Source organism: Pterocles gutturalis, unplaced genomic scaffold, assembly GCF_000699245.1.
Source record: "Pterocles gutturalis isolate BGI_N339 unplaced genomic scaffold, ASM69924v1 scaffold12622, whole genome shotgun sequence".
Classification (NCBI taxonomy): Eukaryota; Metazoa; Chordata; class Aves; order Pterocliformes; family Pteroclidae; genus Pterocles; species Pterocles gutturalis.
This window is the reverse complement of record NW_010110366.1, coordinates 5,965-21,162: the sequence shown is the minus strand read 5'-3', so window position 1 is coordinate 21,162 and position 15,198 is coordinate 5,965. Positions and strand designations below refer to the sequence as shown.

The 15,198-nt window shown below is 38.5% G+C and overlaps 1 protein-coding gene across 1 annotated transcript in view; it reads right to left on the bottom strand.

Moving 5' to 3' along the window:
- Nucleotides 1-13,500, bottom strand: part of LOC104461682 (dual specificity protein phosphatase CDC14B-like) — a gene marked incomplete at its 5' end in the record, with an annotated part of 36,536 nt that extends 23,036 nt beyond the window's left edge. Inside the window, 3 exons of the mRNA XM_010073350.1 lie at nt 10,325-10,417; nt 12,405-12,480; nt 13,407-13,500. Coding sequence (XP_010071652.1) covers nt 10,325-10,417; nt 12,405-12,480; nt 13,407-13,500 — 263 coding nt within the window. The remainder of the gene's footprint in view (nt 1-10,324; nt 10,418-12,404; nt 12,481-13,406) is intronic.
- Nucleotides 13,501-15,198: the final 1,698 nt, after the last annotated feature.

Sequence of the window (15,198 nt, the reverse complement as noted above, 5' to 3'; positions counted from 1 at the left end):
GCATCAAGAACAAATGTATGCAAGGACACAACAATAAAACTAGCATAAACAATATAAAATACTGGTCAACCTAGAGTAATATATGTTTTTAAACCAAATTTATAGATGTGTGCAGGAGTTTTAAACTACAGGCTACAGTGAAAAAGCTTCTGTCCATCTGGATTCTTCCATCTTTCGATTGCAACTCTGCTGGACCAGTTTGTAGATTATTTTTTTTTAATTAAGTTTTAAGATGTAAACCAAATCACAAAACCCCACCGATATCATCAAAGCTATGAATCATCTGGTCTACAAAACAGTGTATACACTCACCAGACAAGACTAAAACAGTAATTTCCATATGTTTTGATTTTCCTACAGCAGCGCATTTACATTATTCCAAATCCTCTATTTCCTCCTTTGCACTGGTGAGACAGTATCCACTAACTAAATCCAGATGCCAAAAAAGGGGGGGGAAAAAAAAAAAAAAAAAGTCTGTAGCTTCAGAAGCACAATCCTAAGAACAGAATGAAGTAACATACTTGAAGTACTACACATCAAACTTTCTTCTGTCAAAAACACTCAGAAAAGAACTCACAAAGGACCAACACAACAAATATGCATATAGTCTTCCATCACAACATGCCTGATTCCTGTTGGATAGCCTCTAACACTAAGATCTCCTTAAAGAATACTGCAAAACTCCTCTTTTATGCAACTCATCTTCAATACCATCAAACACTATCCCCAGCATAGCCAGGAGGTAAGAACTGTTAATAACAAGCTGATACTAACAGGTCAATATTCAGTAATTTCAAATTAATACTTTCTCTTTAAAACTGCATTAACTAAGCTTTAACACACTACAGAAAGTTTTTTTTTTTCATTAATGTTCAGTAAAATTATTTACATCTCTTATATAAATGCCCTTTTTCCTTAGAGGTTTTTTGAAAGTAAGAATCCTAACGAGTATTAATTAGACATCCCCTAAAAATCTAAGTGTGGTACTTTTGCCTTCTGTTTCTTTTGACATTTTTTTCTTTTAAGAGCTGGCATTCCCTTTCAAATTTCTTTGACGCTGCTGCAAAGCCAGTTTGAACAAACGGCTTAACACACACACACAAACACACACAAACACACATTATTGTGAGGGGAGAATGGGAGGTGGCACAGACGTAGCTAAAAAAAAAACAAAACCCCAAACTAATACAAAACAAACAACCCAGCTTGAAACATATCCTAAACAGACGGATAAAACATACACAGCAACAGGTGACCCCTTTAATTTTTCCTCTGATTCAATTACTGTGTTACGTATTTTCTGAGCATTCTTCCTGTGCAATTAGCAAAACCAAAGAAAACCACATCTGTCTTGTTTAAGCAGTTTAGTTAAGTAATGAAAACGGCATGTTTTGTGCGTGTGTGTGTGCTTTCACTGGGCAAGGGTAAGTAACTTGCATTTGTTTGCAAGCATACACCCAGAATAGAAATAGACTTTAAAAGCCCCAAAATATCATAGAGTAGCTGCTCCTCAGCTGCCAGAGTTCACTTTCTATTCTGCAGGCATATTGATCTGTTGAATTGGATATAGAGATTATGTTCCAAGTCATACTTTGCATCTTGCAGCACACTGAACACATATTGCTAGCAACCATATAAATCTAGCTCTGCTTGCTTATCAGAAAAAGAGCCCTACCCCAGAAAAACTTCCAAGCCAGAGACATGCAATGGTATTAGCAAACAGAAGGTAATTAAACAGCAGAAACAGTTTGTAACCAGAAATAAGTCACCTGGAAAAAACTTAGGATTCAGAGCTGTAAGGCTAGGTAACACACAGAGGACTACTTGTACAACAGGCAAACAGAAATGCCAATCCTGGAGGCACATGTAGCTCAGAAAGGATTTCTCCCACATCTCAGCTGAACTTTTACCAGCTTCTTCAAGAAAACAAGCTTCCCTGCAGAAGCATATGTTTGCAAGTGTAACAGCTGCAAGAGGGAAGTTTTTTCCATAATGTTAAGTGTTGTATTAAAATGAATCTAAATAACATTACAGTATAATGAAACATGTTAGTTCACGTTAGTTCAGTTAGTTCACAGATCCAACTTCTAAAATTACCAGTGAAGTTGCTAGAAACATCATATTAACATACATGCACATGTGTACGGACTTTCCTTACCATAGTTATATGAACACTTGCTACATACAAGGACACTTAAGCCTGATTTTGACACAAAAATCCAATGTCTACCATCATTTAGTACACACAAAAAAGCACACTGCAAGAAGATGGCATTTTTCAAAGTGGACAAGTTACTGAGTAAAAATGAATTACTTCCTGTGCAACTGAAGCAATATACAGTATATTCACTGAAGAAGGAAGCTCTTTGAGTGTGATTTCTCAGAATTTTCTGAAAGAAAGAGAGATCCTGCTACACTTCAGCTGTGACACTACTACACACACAAGATACAACATGGGAACAGTTGCAGAGACAGCAGCTGATGAAATGCTCAGATGGTGTTCTCAGTGAAAAGTGGCTTACAAAAAAATTAGGTTACTATATAAGGATATGTGGACAGGTGCAATGGTGTGGAGTGCTTGAAAAGGGAAGAATGGCATTCAGTCTCTACAAAGAACAGGAAAGACCATAAACAGATACTTACTTTACAAGGAAAGTATCCTGTCAGTAACAGAACATAAGAAGCTGCCACAGTCACAATGGAGACAAGATCAGCTGCTGTCACAGCTTAAGACCATAAGAGAGAACCACGCTAGCTATCTTTGGATTTGCATCTTGGATGCCAGCAAGGTTGGGTGGAGGCTGAACATCGGTGAGCCTGGCTGGGTTCAGGTTGTGGGTGAATCAAATTCCAGATACGGAAACAGGTAAGACTGAAGGAGTGAGGCAAGGAACAGCAAAGCCCAGGGAAGCAAGGGATGTCGAGGCAGCAAAGGCCACATCTGCATTAGGAAGTAGCATGCACCAGCAGAAATGCATCCATACACTGAGAGCCAGCACAGAAGACCTGACATCTGCCCTATACACTTCCAGCAGCTTTTAACCTTAACAGCTAGTCCTAGTCTGGTCCTGTGGACTGAAAAACCTGTTGGGACTGCTCCTACACCTCTCCATGAAGTGAACCAAAATGCAGTGGCCAGGGTTTAAGGAAAGATTCACTTCAAAAACACACTGCTGACACAAAAACTTATATATAATATATATATACAACAGTATATATTATTGTTTCTGACCAGGAGGAGGCCACTAAAGCCTTAGAGATGGCCAAAGTCATTGGAATGATGTGGGTAAACAAAGGACTGAAGAAAGGCAGTACATGAAAGAAAGTAAAAGTGATCAGAGAGATCTGCAGAAGACACAAGTGTTGAAAGAAAGGAGGACTTTCTGCAGTAAGCAGAAGTGAAGTTTCAGAAAAGAAGAGAATAGAAATGTTGATCTGATTAACAGCAAAACAAAGATATATTTGTAAATTCATGAGGTTCGTAGTAGGGGAAGAATGGGAAAGAGGAAAAGACATAACCTCCAGAAATCAGAATATACAACAGCTGAAACCAGTCTGTCCAGATGCTGATTATAAGTTATGTTTCTGCTGTACTTTCTAAGATGACAGAAACTTTCACAAATAGAGCTGTTTTCTTAACCTAATGCCAATAAAGCAACTAACAAGAACTACTGTTAAAAAGATGAAAAATATTAAAATGTATTTCAAGCAATGATATTAACTGTTATTTAGCAGAAGCAGGCATTATCTGGGATCGTTTTTGTCCAGTCTTGTATATACAAATGGAGAAAAGTCTTAGAATTTTACATTGATTTCCCAAAGGGCTCCTTTCCTGCTGGTCAGGCAAACATTAAAAAAAAAAAAAAAAAAGGAAAAAGAAAAAAGCAGCTTTTAAAAAAATCTTAGAAAATTCAGCAGACCTGGAAAAAATCATCCATAAGTACAGCTGCATTGGTTTTAGAATTTTCCTACTACCATATGCACATGCAGATGGGTGTACATACACATCTACATAAACACACACAAAAATACGCATGGAAAAACTCTTAAAATCCTTTCTTTACAAATCTTTCACTTAAGTACCTTCCAGAAAAAATCGTTACTATAAGGAACTGACATCTGTCAAGCCAAAATAACACACCGTTTTATCATACTGTGCATTCACCTGTGTACCAACAATTTTGAAATTTGCTTTCTTCATGCATACAAAAAAATATCCTACTGAACTTCAAAATCCAGACAGAAATTTGTGATTAGCAGTTGAACCACTAACATTGCTCTAATCATCCTTTTCATTTAGGACATCTGCTTCTAATTAAGGGACTGCAGGCAGCTCTGTGAATAGTCAAGAAACATCCAAACATTGAGTCCTGGGAAAGGTGCACTCAAGCACTGTTCCTGCCAACACTGTTGTGCAGTGAAACAGCTGCTATAATGTTTACTGAATGAGACAGAAGGGCTTCCAGGCCTAGGCGACCCAGTCTTTATGACCATTTAAAATCAAACATCGAATGACAGTTCTTTTAGCAATCCATGTTATTGTCTGACTCATACTAGTGTTTTCAAACCAGCCCTATTTTTTAAACAAAGATTTCCTAGATTAGCCTTACAATAATGAAAATGGTATTCACAATAGGAAGAAAAGTATTACTAGTAGAAAAGGAAAGGAGGCTCTGGGTGAAAAAGACAGCTTAATCTTCAATACATGGGATTGTCAGGTGAAATAGTAATGCTGCATGCAAGGCAAAACATGCTTGATAATAATAATCTATGACATAACTTGTTGCTTTTTCAGGAAAATCAGACAGGATACTTGAATATGCTCTACTGTTAGAGGCTATATGAACTCAAGTCTGTAAATAGCCTTTAAATTTGTGGCTATGATGTGCTTAGCGTAATTAAATTTATCCACTTGCTCACCCTTAACTGTAAAATCTACTTAAGGTTCCATCCTAAATCACATATTTTACCAACCATACTGACTTAAAAGAAGAAAATAATGAGATCAATAATTTTAAACAGCTTACAAGCAAACTTCACGTGATACAACTATGTTCCAAATATGTCACTCAACCAAAATAGCCTGAACTGCTGTATACAGCAAATACTCACCCACAACCCACCTATTCTGAACAATCGCAAATATCTACCAAGTGTGAACAGACTCAAATACAAGCTCACACACATGCATAGTTTTACTATAACTTAAATGTATTAAATATAAAAATATTGGATACAGCAGTCAGTTAATGTTAAATTTTCTAGCAATATTCCTTAGAAGAAAAGTTTAAATACAGCAAAATTAAAATAGAAATATATTAGAATGAAAAGCTTCCTATATGGACTTGTGGTGTACTGAAGAAACGCACATGTGGCCAACAGTCCTTTCATTAGCAGAAACACAGTCATTAAGTGCATAAAAGTGGCAGAGAGGGAATAACTGCCTGCCTCTGGCAACTCTCTTTGTTCATCATAAACAAAAGCAAGAAACCTTCAATTACTTTTTAAACAGCAAAGGGGAGGTACAGAAAACCCTGTCAGCTAGGAATTAACCTGGCTGGGCACATCAGTGCTTCAGGACAGCTAAGAAAGCAAGCTAGCACAAGGTTGCAAGAGCATAAGCAGCCTGGTAAGAACATAGTGAGGAAGAACGTAGTACAAACAGCTAGAAAAGCTGCCATCATGAAGACTAATCATGATTTCCCAAATACAATCCAGAGAAGGTAGCTTTCAGAGGGCATGAACACAGGGAAAGCCAAAAATACTTGAGACAACTTGTGCTTAAATGAAAGGCCAGTACTTTGTCCATCTTGTCTCTGCCACTTGATTGCCAAGCACAAGCACTTCTCACCAAAATGTAGCTGAGGTTATACATGGTTCACCCACCTTTACTTTGAGTGCTGCCAGTTACCCATTTACCACCACTCAGCTTGGACCACTGAACAAACAGGTTTGCCCGCTTTCCCACAGCTTAGCCAGAGGTAATTCTGCAAATGCCACGGTAAGAACAGAACAGTTCAACATCATCACGCAGATGGGTGCTAATTGCTTCTGCAACCTCCAGCTTCTACCCAGCATTAGGCCCACAGGTAGGAAGGACACTAACAAATTGAAAAGGCAAAAAATCAGTACTACGGATCAGAACGGATGAAGGAAACGCTGCTTACCCTGAAGAAAGAAGATGAGAAAATAGACAAAGTACAGAGATGAGTCCCGGAGAAGGTGACCTGAATTACAGCAGTTCATGGGGCGGTACCCTCGAAGGGTCACCCTCCAAGTACATAATTAGTGCCAGGCCTGAGGAAAAAAACACTGTTACTAAGTTAATGCAGCCAAGGGGAGAGGGGGGAGCTTGGGAATTGGGTGGACAGGGCACAAAGGGTACATTTTCTTTCTTAATATAGAAGGAGCAATGATGGAAGAAGCAGACTTTCCTCACCCACAGCCAAATCCTGGCGAAAATCAAGAGAAGCCACTGTAGAGATCAACTCAGAAGATCACTGCTGCTTGGTAGAGTGGTAAGGCCTGAACAGTGCAGACAGCTTCCAAGGAAAAGCAATTTTTCTTTAAAAGTTGAAGAACAAAGGTTCCTCCCCCCGCACTTCTTCCCTTCACCCCCTCCACCCAAATAAAGTGTAAACATTCAACCCCAACACTCTGAATTATGGCTACCCTTTCTGTGGCTGAACATGCCAAATTTATGCTAATCTACACAGAAGAATATTATTCCATTATGCAGTGTATCATCTGTAAAAATGAAACAAAATACAGCATTAAAATAGATGGAAGATGAACAATAAAGGGATTAAGATCTAAATTGTTAAGATTTACTCTAAAAAAATCACATTTTATTCTAAAACTACTTATACAACTATGTATTTGAAAACTTTGTTCTTCACTCTTGAGGCCATGTTATACTGAAGAGCCCTGTAGCTTGAGTTAGGCTGTGCTGTCACATCAAAGTACACCTGGAAGGAAGCAGCAGATACAGGAGGGGGGAGAAAGAAGTGTGTAGCCTGAAGAGCTCAGAAACTATCTCCACTGAAGAGGAAAGAAAGACAAGTTAGATGGGGGGAGGGGGCGGGCTGGGGGGAGAGGAACATTAAAACACACCAACTGTGAAGAAAAGACTGCGAACAGACTTTGCCGTCAACCAGACCACTAACAGCTGGCCTTACTACAGTCAATGAAGACTTTCATAATTGCCTTAGCAGTCAAAATAAGCATATGCCCACAGGATATATATACACACACATATATATTTAAACAAAAGATACCGAATGATAAAGCATGCTAATATATCCCAATTCCTTTGAGCAGAAGTTAAATAATATTGTCTTTAAGAATATACATTTAAGGTCAACAAGCCCTTAATATGACAGGCTCAAAAGTTGCCAGCATAAAAATATTGAATGTTTATGAGGACATACAAGTTCCAGAGGAGAACTAGTTATATACAGTTCATTATAGTTTTATAGTTAAAATGTGACTGTGTTTAAAAAAAAAGAGAATAGCAGAAAGCGCACACACTTACTGCGTCTGTGCTGTTCCTGAAAACCTGGCAGCCTGTTTTTCCTAACAAGTAACTTAAAGCACCTGCATCTACAAAGCACCTTGCACCCAAAACTATGCTTAAGTTAGCAAAGGCCTTACAATATGCACCAACAAGCACTACTTTCATGACTAACCCTGTGAAGGCTATTTTCCCTTTCTACTGTCTTGCTCTTCCCACCTGAATTTCTCCAACCTTATGCACTGCCAGGCAGTTCCTCAACCTAAGGCAAACTGTTGAAATGGGAACCCACCATGAAGCTAAAAAACTGATATCAAACAAGAAAACACATTCAACCCACAGAAAACAACAGCGGCAACCTAACACTTGACACTGTAAAGGATCAGAAAGTTCAAGCAGCAAAGAGCGTTACTGACAGGACATGGTCTCATTAACTAAAATTATGGAAAAGCTTCTTAAGGTTTTGACCAATAGCTGGATGGATCCATCTCCATCAAAAAGCAAAGCACTCTGAACTGAAGAAGTAGTGGATGCTTAAGCCTATACATGTTTTACATAAAGAAGGCCTCAACATTTTTCCTTTCAATCATGAAATATGCTTATAGACATATATTTATCACGCATTCTGAACAGATCTTATACCATTGCTTGCCCTGTGGAGAACAATCCAATCATCCCCTGCAGAAAGCAGAAAGGTGGGATGTGTATGAATACTTCAGCAGTGAGTGCTGTAATTAAGCCTGCCTCTTCATGAAAGACCACCAAAGTGTATCAGGGAAAAAGCAATCCAAAGCCGCAGGGACACAGTCTTTCTTCTGTGATCTTCCTTCACTAGAATACCTCTCACATCAATCTGGGAAGAAACTGTACTCTGTAGAAAAGCAGTACCAAAGCCAAAGTCTGTTGCACTGGAAAGAAAATCAGCATCTAGCTAGAGCTACCTCACCATCTAGGACTTGGAATTGTGTAAGACAGACACAGCCCCATTCCAGGAGGGGACTGATAGTCAAGTAGTTCTTCACTTTGCCATGGGCCTTTAAGGGAAATTGACAAAATATTCCACCTGTACAATGCAACAACCCAAGTACAAATTACTGGGGGTTTTGACTAGCCTCTTTCTCTGCAACTAGCCCTCCCACATGCATTGGCTAGTCAGGCATGATCTCATGTCATACTTCAGCTGGATCTGTGTTAGCATCTTTTCTGTACTGTGCAACTTCCACCTCCTTCACTGTGGTTCTCTGAAGCAAAAACTTCCTACTCCTCTGTCCAAGGACCTCCATTTTTAATTACCTTGCTTTAGACTGTCATAATCCATACATACTGATCTTAGAGCTTATCCAAATCTGTCCAAGCATTCCCCTTCAACTGCATGTTGATATTGCAACATGGCACAGCTATGAGATGATCAAAAATAGGATTTGTGTTAGGTTTTTTGTATACTTTCACATAGTCAATCATAGTATTTTCGTATTAGATTGTTTTGTCATTAGTTAATTTTCCATACTGTGGATTCTGCTCAAAATATCTGCTGTGCTGCACAATACTACTGCACATATTCAGAACAAAAGTTTAGGGAAAAAAAAAAAAAAAAACGCTTCCTTCCAAATAATGGTTGATAATTGAAGCCAGCCCCTTTTCATTTTCTGGGCCTCCATTATGATCAAGTCACTAGAAAGAAGTAGTTTTCCTAAAAGCTGCAGCTGTTTTGTCAGCATAATGCCTTAAGCGCAAACAAGTTTGGTAACTCATGTTGACAGTTTCAATATGGGTTAAGACTGTAAAGGTCTACAGCAACATTCCTAGCCACCTCTGTTTCAAATACCAAGAGTGATATATTTGAAACCTAGTTCTTAATTTGTAAAAAATACTGTAGAAAATAGACAACAGAAAAACCCTGGGGAGCAAGAAATGGACGTCCTGCATGATGTAGAGAGGCAGCAAGAAGGCTGCCAGCACCACAGCAAGTACTGTGAAGCCTTGCAGCTAATAAATACGAATAACCCAAGGCTACATGAACTTTGACCCTTCAAATCTCCAACATCAAAAAAACACATAGGTTCTCACTTCATTATATTACTCAGTAAACAACAGAGATAGTTACAATCAAGGTGTGTTCCAAGACAAAGCAAAACATGAATATGGTATGTCATATCTTTCATTCTGAAGCACTCAGTATTTTGTTCCTTGACTACACTCTTCTGGACCAAACACATGTGGTTGTGATGTAAAGCCAGTCATTTTCCCCTCTGCAGTCAGGGACATGGCTCAGTACATTTCCAGCCACCTTGTATATTCCCAGGCTTTACACCAGCTCTAGGCCTACCACAGGATATCACTCTTTCTCCTAGGTTAACTGAAGAGATCACCTTACATTAGAAAAGAAGCAGCTGAGCAAGAAAATGTATATTAAATGTGCATGCAATGGGCAATTATATTCTGTACTTTGTGCAAGAGAGTATTTCTCTATTCCAAAAAAGAAAAAGGAAAAAAAGGAAAAACTTCAAGAAGCAGTCATTTTTTCAAAATGAAAATATTGATAAAGTTTTGGGTTTTTTTTCAGTGGTACTCTTATTTCTTAGGAGCACAGATTGCAGCAGAGAGGAAAAAAAACCAAAACCATACAACTCCATTCACACACCTGCTAGACTTTAAAAATTGTCTTAGTATGTGGTACCTTACTATGAACTATATTAGTAGGAAGATTATTCAACAGAAAATAATTGTTTTTATCTTGCTGTTCTAAAAATTGAGTATGAAGAAATGAACACATTTAGCAAGCTGATGTAATGTAAAAATTTAAGTACTTACTGCGTAGGAGCCTATGAGGAATGCAGCATTTGCTTGTTTTTTCTGATCAAAGCCAGTATAATGAATTATTTTCTTCCTTATCAATGAAAATGACTGTATCAAGAAATGAACAAGATTATGATTTTGTCTTCTAGACTCTTCATGCCTTATTTTATAAAATTAGAGGAATGCAAGGGTCTGTTCACCTACTTTCAGCCACCTGTATTCACGGGACCAAGTACACTGTAGACTACTCCCTCAAGAGCTTCAGAAGACTCTATTGCATCCCTACCTCGATTGTTCCAATATTTTTCCCAGTATCCAGCCTAAATAACTTTTTATACGAATTACAGTAATCTTTCTTTTTCTCCTTAAATGCATTTACTATTTCAGACTTCACGCCCCATGTAACAGATAAGCGTTTATGACAAGTAAATACAAAGTGGCATTCTCAAAAACATCACAGGGATGTTAAAGCCAATAGCTTTGAAAACAGAATTTAGACTTTTTTTATTCATAATGAAAACCTGGCCCTAGACAAATCCACAAGTAGTTGTTTCTAAGGATCAGCACCACTGGAAAATATATGCTTAGTTCAAAATATTTTGAAAGTATTTCTAAACTGTATCACAAGTAACTTTTAAAGATTTCATCTCAGCGGCATACAGTATCTCCAATTATCTTAGAAAGGGAATGGAGTGGCATCGCCAATAGAAAGGATACTTACATCTGTGGTCACAGCAAAAAATTGTATAGTTTGATCAACTCCTAAGCTATCATAAAATGTTACTATTTAAATAGCAATGTTACTTGCTCAGATACTGTTCAACACACTTAAGACAAATAAACTCCAGAGAACCATCAATAGTATGTTCTCAGCAATCTTAACGTGCCTCTCCAATATCAAACTCAAGGTATTCAAAGAGATCATAATACAGAGCTGTGTTGCTTCAGAGCATCCTGTAAACAAAAATCAGAGAATCTTGTCTCTGACAAACCTGTTCATAGTGCCACAGGGACAAAGCAAGTCTGAATTATGCAAACTAATACCAGTGACAGACATCAAAGAATTAAAAAAACCCATCTCTGTTAAACTATAACGTTCTGTGTACTTCCTAATTTTCACAGTTCAGTGCCGGTTTCAAGATCTAAGCAGTTTTGAAGAGGCAAACTGTGATTCACATTAATACTAGTACGCTTTTTTATCTGCCTAACAGGTTTTATACTCCAATGTCTGTTAGAGGTCAATTCATGTTACTGCATTCAGCTCTGAGGCTCTCAACATGAGAAGGACATGGAGCTGTTGGAGCAAGTCCACAGGAGGGCCAGAGGATGGTCAGAGGGTTGGAACACCTCACATACAAGGACAGGCTGAGAGAGTTGGAGTTGTTCAGCCCAGACAAGAGAAGGCTCTGCGGACATCTTCTAGCAGCCTTCCAGTACTTGAAGGGAGCCCACAGGGGAGATGGGGAGGCACTCTTTATCAGGGAGTGTAGTGACAGGACAAGGGGTAATGGTTTTCAGCTGAAAGAAGGAAGATTTAGATGAGATTTTAGGAAGAGATTTTTTACGGCGAGGCTAGTTAGACACTGGAACAAGTTGGCCAGAGAAGTTGTGGATGCCCCATCCCTGGAGGTGTTCAAGGTCAGGATGGATGAGGCTTTGAGCAACCTGGTCTAGTGGGAGGTGTCCCTGCCCATGGCAGGGGGGTTGGAACTTTTTGATCTTTAAGGCCCCTTCTGACCCAAACCATTCTATGATTCTACATTAATTAACATAGGAACTCTCTGTTTTGAAGACACTAGGCTCTATCAAGAGTCCAAACCCAAAAATTACTGAGCACCTGTCAGAGAAGATAATCTTTCAGGACCTTAACATTAGTTATTGCCACAGTGGTGCATCTTCTGAATCTTAAAAATAAACAGGTTTTCCTGCCTGATTCTTCTCCTCCCTAATTTCACCTTGATAAAATTTAGCATTCATATTCAAAACTTAGATGGATTAGGAATCCAGGAAAACACCTGAATAAAAAGAAATTTTGGCCCATTTGTTATTGTTCTTTAAAAAGTCAAGACCACTGAATAAAAAAAATAAGTGTTACCTTTAATTTCTTGTTTAGCTTGCAGCAGTATCTGTAGACCATTGCCAGATTGAGTGGTCCAAAGTCTGCATAGAAGCTGGTAGAAAGGGGGAAAATTGTACATGACCTCTGTACATACCTTTTTTTTTTTTATCAGATGCAAAAAGCAAGGAGTAATAACACACGTGATGTACTTGCATAATTCTAAAAAACAAGAATGCCTTCTTACATACATACTATTTTGCTGGAGGAAACACTTTTGTCATCTTAAAACAGGGACTAAAACTTTTGTTTCCCACATACCACCACTCAAAACCACACTGGAATGTTTGAAAAATTCTTATTACTCTATCACTCTGTGACACCAGTTTAGAACTCTATTTTAAGAGCAACCCAAAAGCTTTACTTCAAAAGAAGGTAATTAATATTGCTAGAGAAAAGTGAACAGAGATAATAAAGAATGATTAGTACTTTGAAAAAACAGTAAGCACGCCCTTGGTCAATAATATTTAAAGAATTAGCAGCATTCCAGTTCACATACAAAGGCACACACTGTTCACTGCTAGGGAAATAATATATCCATTGTCAGCTCATAAAGGCTTGAATTGATTTTGCCATTTTTTTGTCTTATTCTAGGAAGTTTAGAGATTCCACTTAATACTTGGGCAATCAAAGACATCCTCTTCAGCTTGGCAGTCCAGTGTGCAATTCTGAATATATATTGTTGCATCATGTTCCTGTGTCTTCTAACAAGACTGGGTAAAATGAAAGCTTCTGCTTTGAAATGATTTTTAAGAAATCCTGATGAGAAGCCAAGAAACCATTCTAAGACATATAAATCATCATGGCAGATCAGTCTAGGAGGACCAAACTCATGTAATTAGCTCTATAATGGGAATGTATGTTTCCCTCAACTACATTCAAAAACAGAATGTCAGTTAAGACTGGTTCCTCATTTCTCTTGTTCTGACTCATTTATTTCAATGATTTGTGAAAAACAGGAAAAAAAAAGTCTGTACTTACTTCTCATACACAAGTTCATCATCTATGCAGAAATAATGGGTATTTGCAGCTCCACTCTTTGGTTTTTGGCAGAGAATTGCAAAATAAAGGCGATCTGAAACACAAGAAAATTTAAAGCTTTTATAAACATCACATTTTTCTGCTGAAAGTTGGAAGTACTACCTGTCAACAAAACAACTTTAAATGGTTTAAAATAAACCAAATCTTCTTTTAAGTATTACTGAACCAGACATAATTATTTCTCCGGTGTTAAGTAACAAGGTACACAAAGACTAAGCCTTTTGCTCAGCAGTGTTTCCATAATCCACAGCTCTTTAGTGCTCTTTTCCAAACAAAGTGTTCCCAGGAAAGCTACCTGTTTGACCACTTTGCAATACAGCAGGAGCCTGACTTATACCTATGCACACAGCAGAGACCCACCTTCTTTTGGCCACAGATCCCACCTGTTGCACTCTGAATACCAGCACACATGAACCCCCTCAGCTCAGCCACAAATCCCTCAGCACCTTATAGCACCTACAGCAGAGCACACTCATGCCAGAACACAGGCACCTCCCATCTTTCTGTAAAATGATGATTTTGACAGTAGCCATGTGCCATTAAACCCTGCAGGTGACAGACGCCAGAGGGATGCAAGGGGGTGAGGGAGCAGCCCACTGCTTCCCGCCCGAAGGAGTACCAGTAGAGCCACCACCTGCACATCCCCATCTGCATCCCCATCCCGGCTGCCCTTTTCTGAGTGCATGCAGGCAGGAGGCACCTTGTGCTTGCCCTGGTTTCCTTTGTTAAGCTGAGGGGGAAAAAATGCCAGCAGTATTCACATAGATATAAATTATTTTTATGGCCAGGGAGCTGTAGCCTCAGTGAACTTTAAACACTGACTGTGCTGCTGCTGTAACTTGCTGTGCTTGCGGTAATTGGTCAATAAAAATTGAGGCTTTGCAGCACCACAGCAATAATTTTCTTCCTCCTGATGAAAACATATCATTATAAAATACATGGATTAAAATTCAAACTGAAAAGGAAAGATTTTATTTTTTGCAAACTAGTTGCCTGGAACAGATATATTACTTAAATATTAAAACAGATCACCTACATATAAACATATAATTTCAAAGCATAATTTCTGATAGAGAAAAACTGTATCTCTTTTTCCAGAGAGCACAAAAACAGAAATCACTTCATGCTTCAAAATAAAATCCTCCACCACTAGCACTTGAAAATCATTACCTGTATCTTGAAAATACACGGTAAAGTATGCCATGAGAGAAGTCCCCAAGCCTACATCTCAGCAAACACATGCTCAGTGCCCACGTATGTACAGCAATATCTCAGGGGTGGAGGCAAACACCAACAGCAAAACGTGAATATTTGCTAAATGCACATTTCAGTTGCAGAGCAGCCTGGCATGAATGGTTTGGCTTAGACATATACAGGTCAGGTGCAAACAGTGGGATGTACAGTAACTCCTAAGCAAGTCAGGCACCTACTTCTTTACTCTCTCAGCAAAAGCAAGGCACCAAACTTGCTTATTTAATTTCTTCTAGTCCCATCTTGTAGGCACAGCAGCTGCAGTACTAGCTGGGAAGTGCATTACTTGCTTAGGAACTTCTGTACCTTCCAAAGCATCTCCTGAAAACAAGTCAAAGGATAAAATTTAAAGTAAAGCCGTGCATTTTTAAGAAATGGCCCACAAAGGAAAATATATGTGGTGAACCAATTGTACTGATACCCCAACTGGATGCAAAATATACTATGGAGAAAACTTGTTTCATGGAAAGGTACTCCTAGG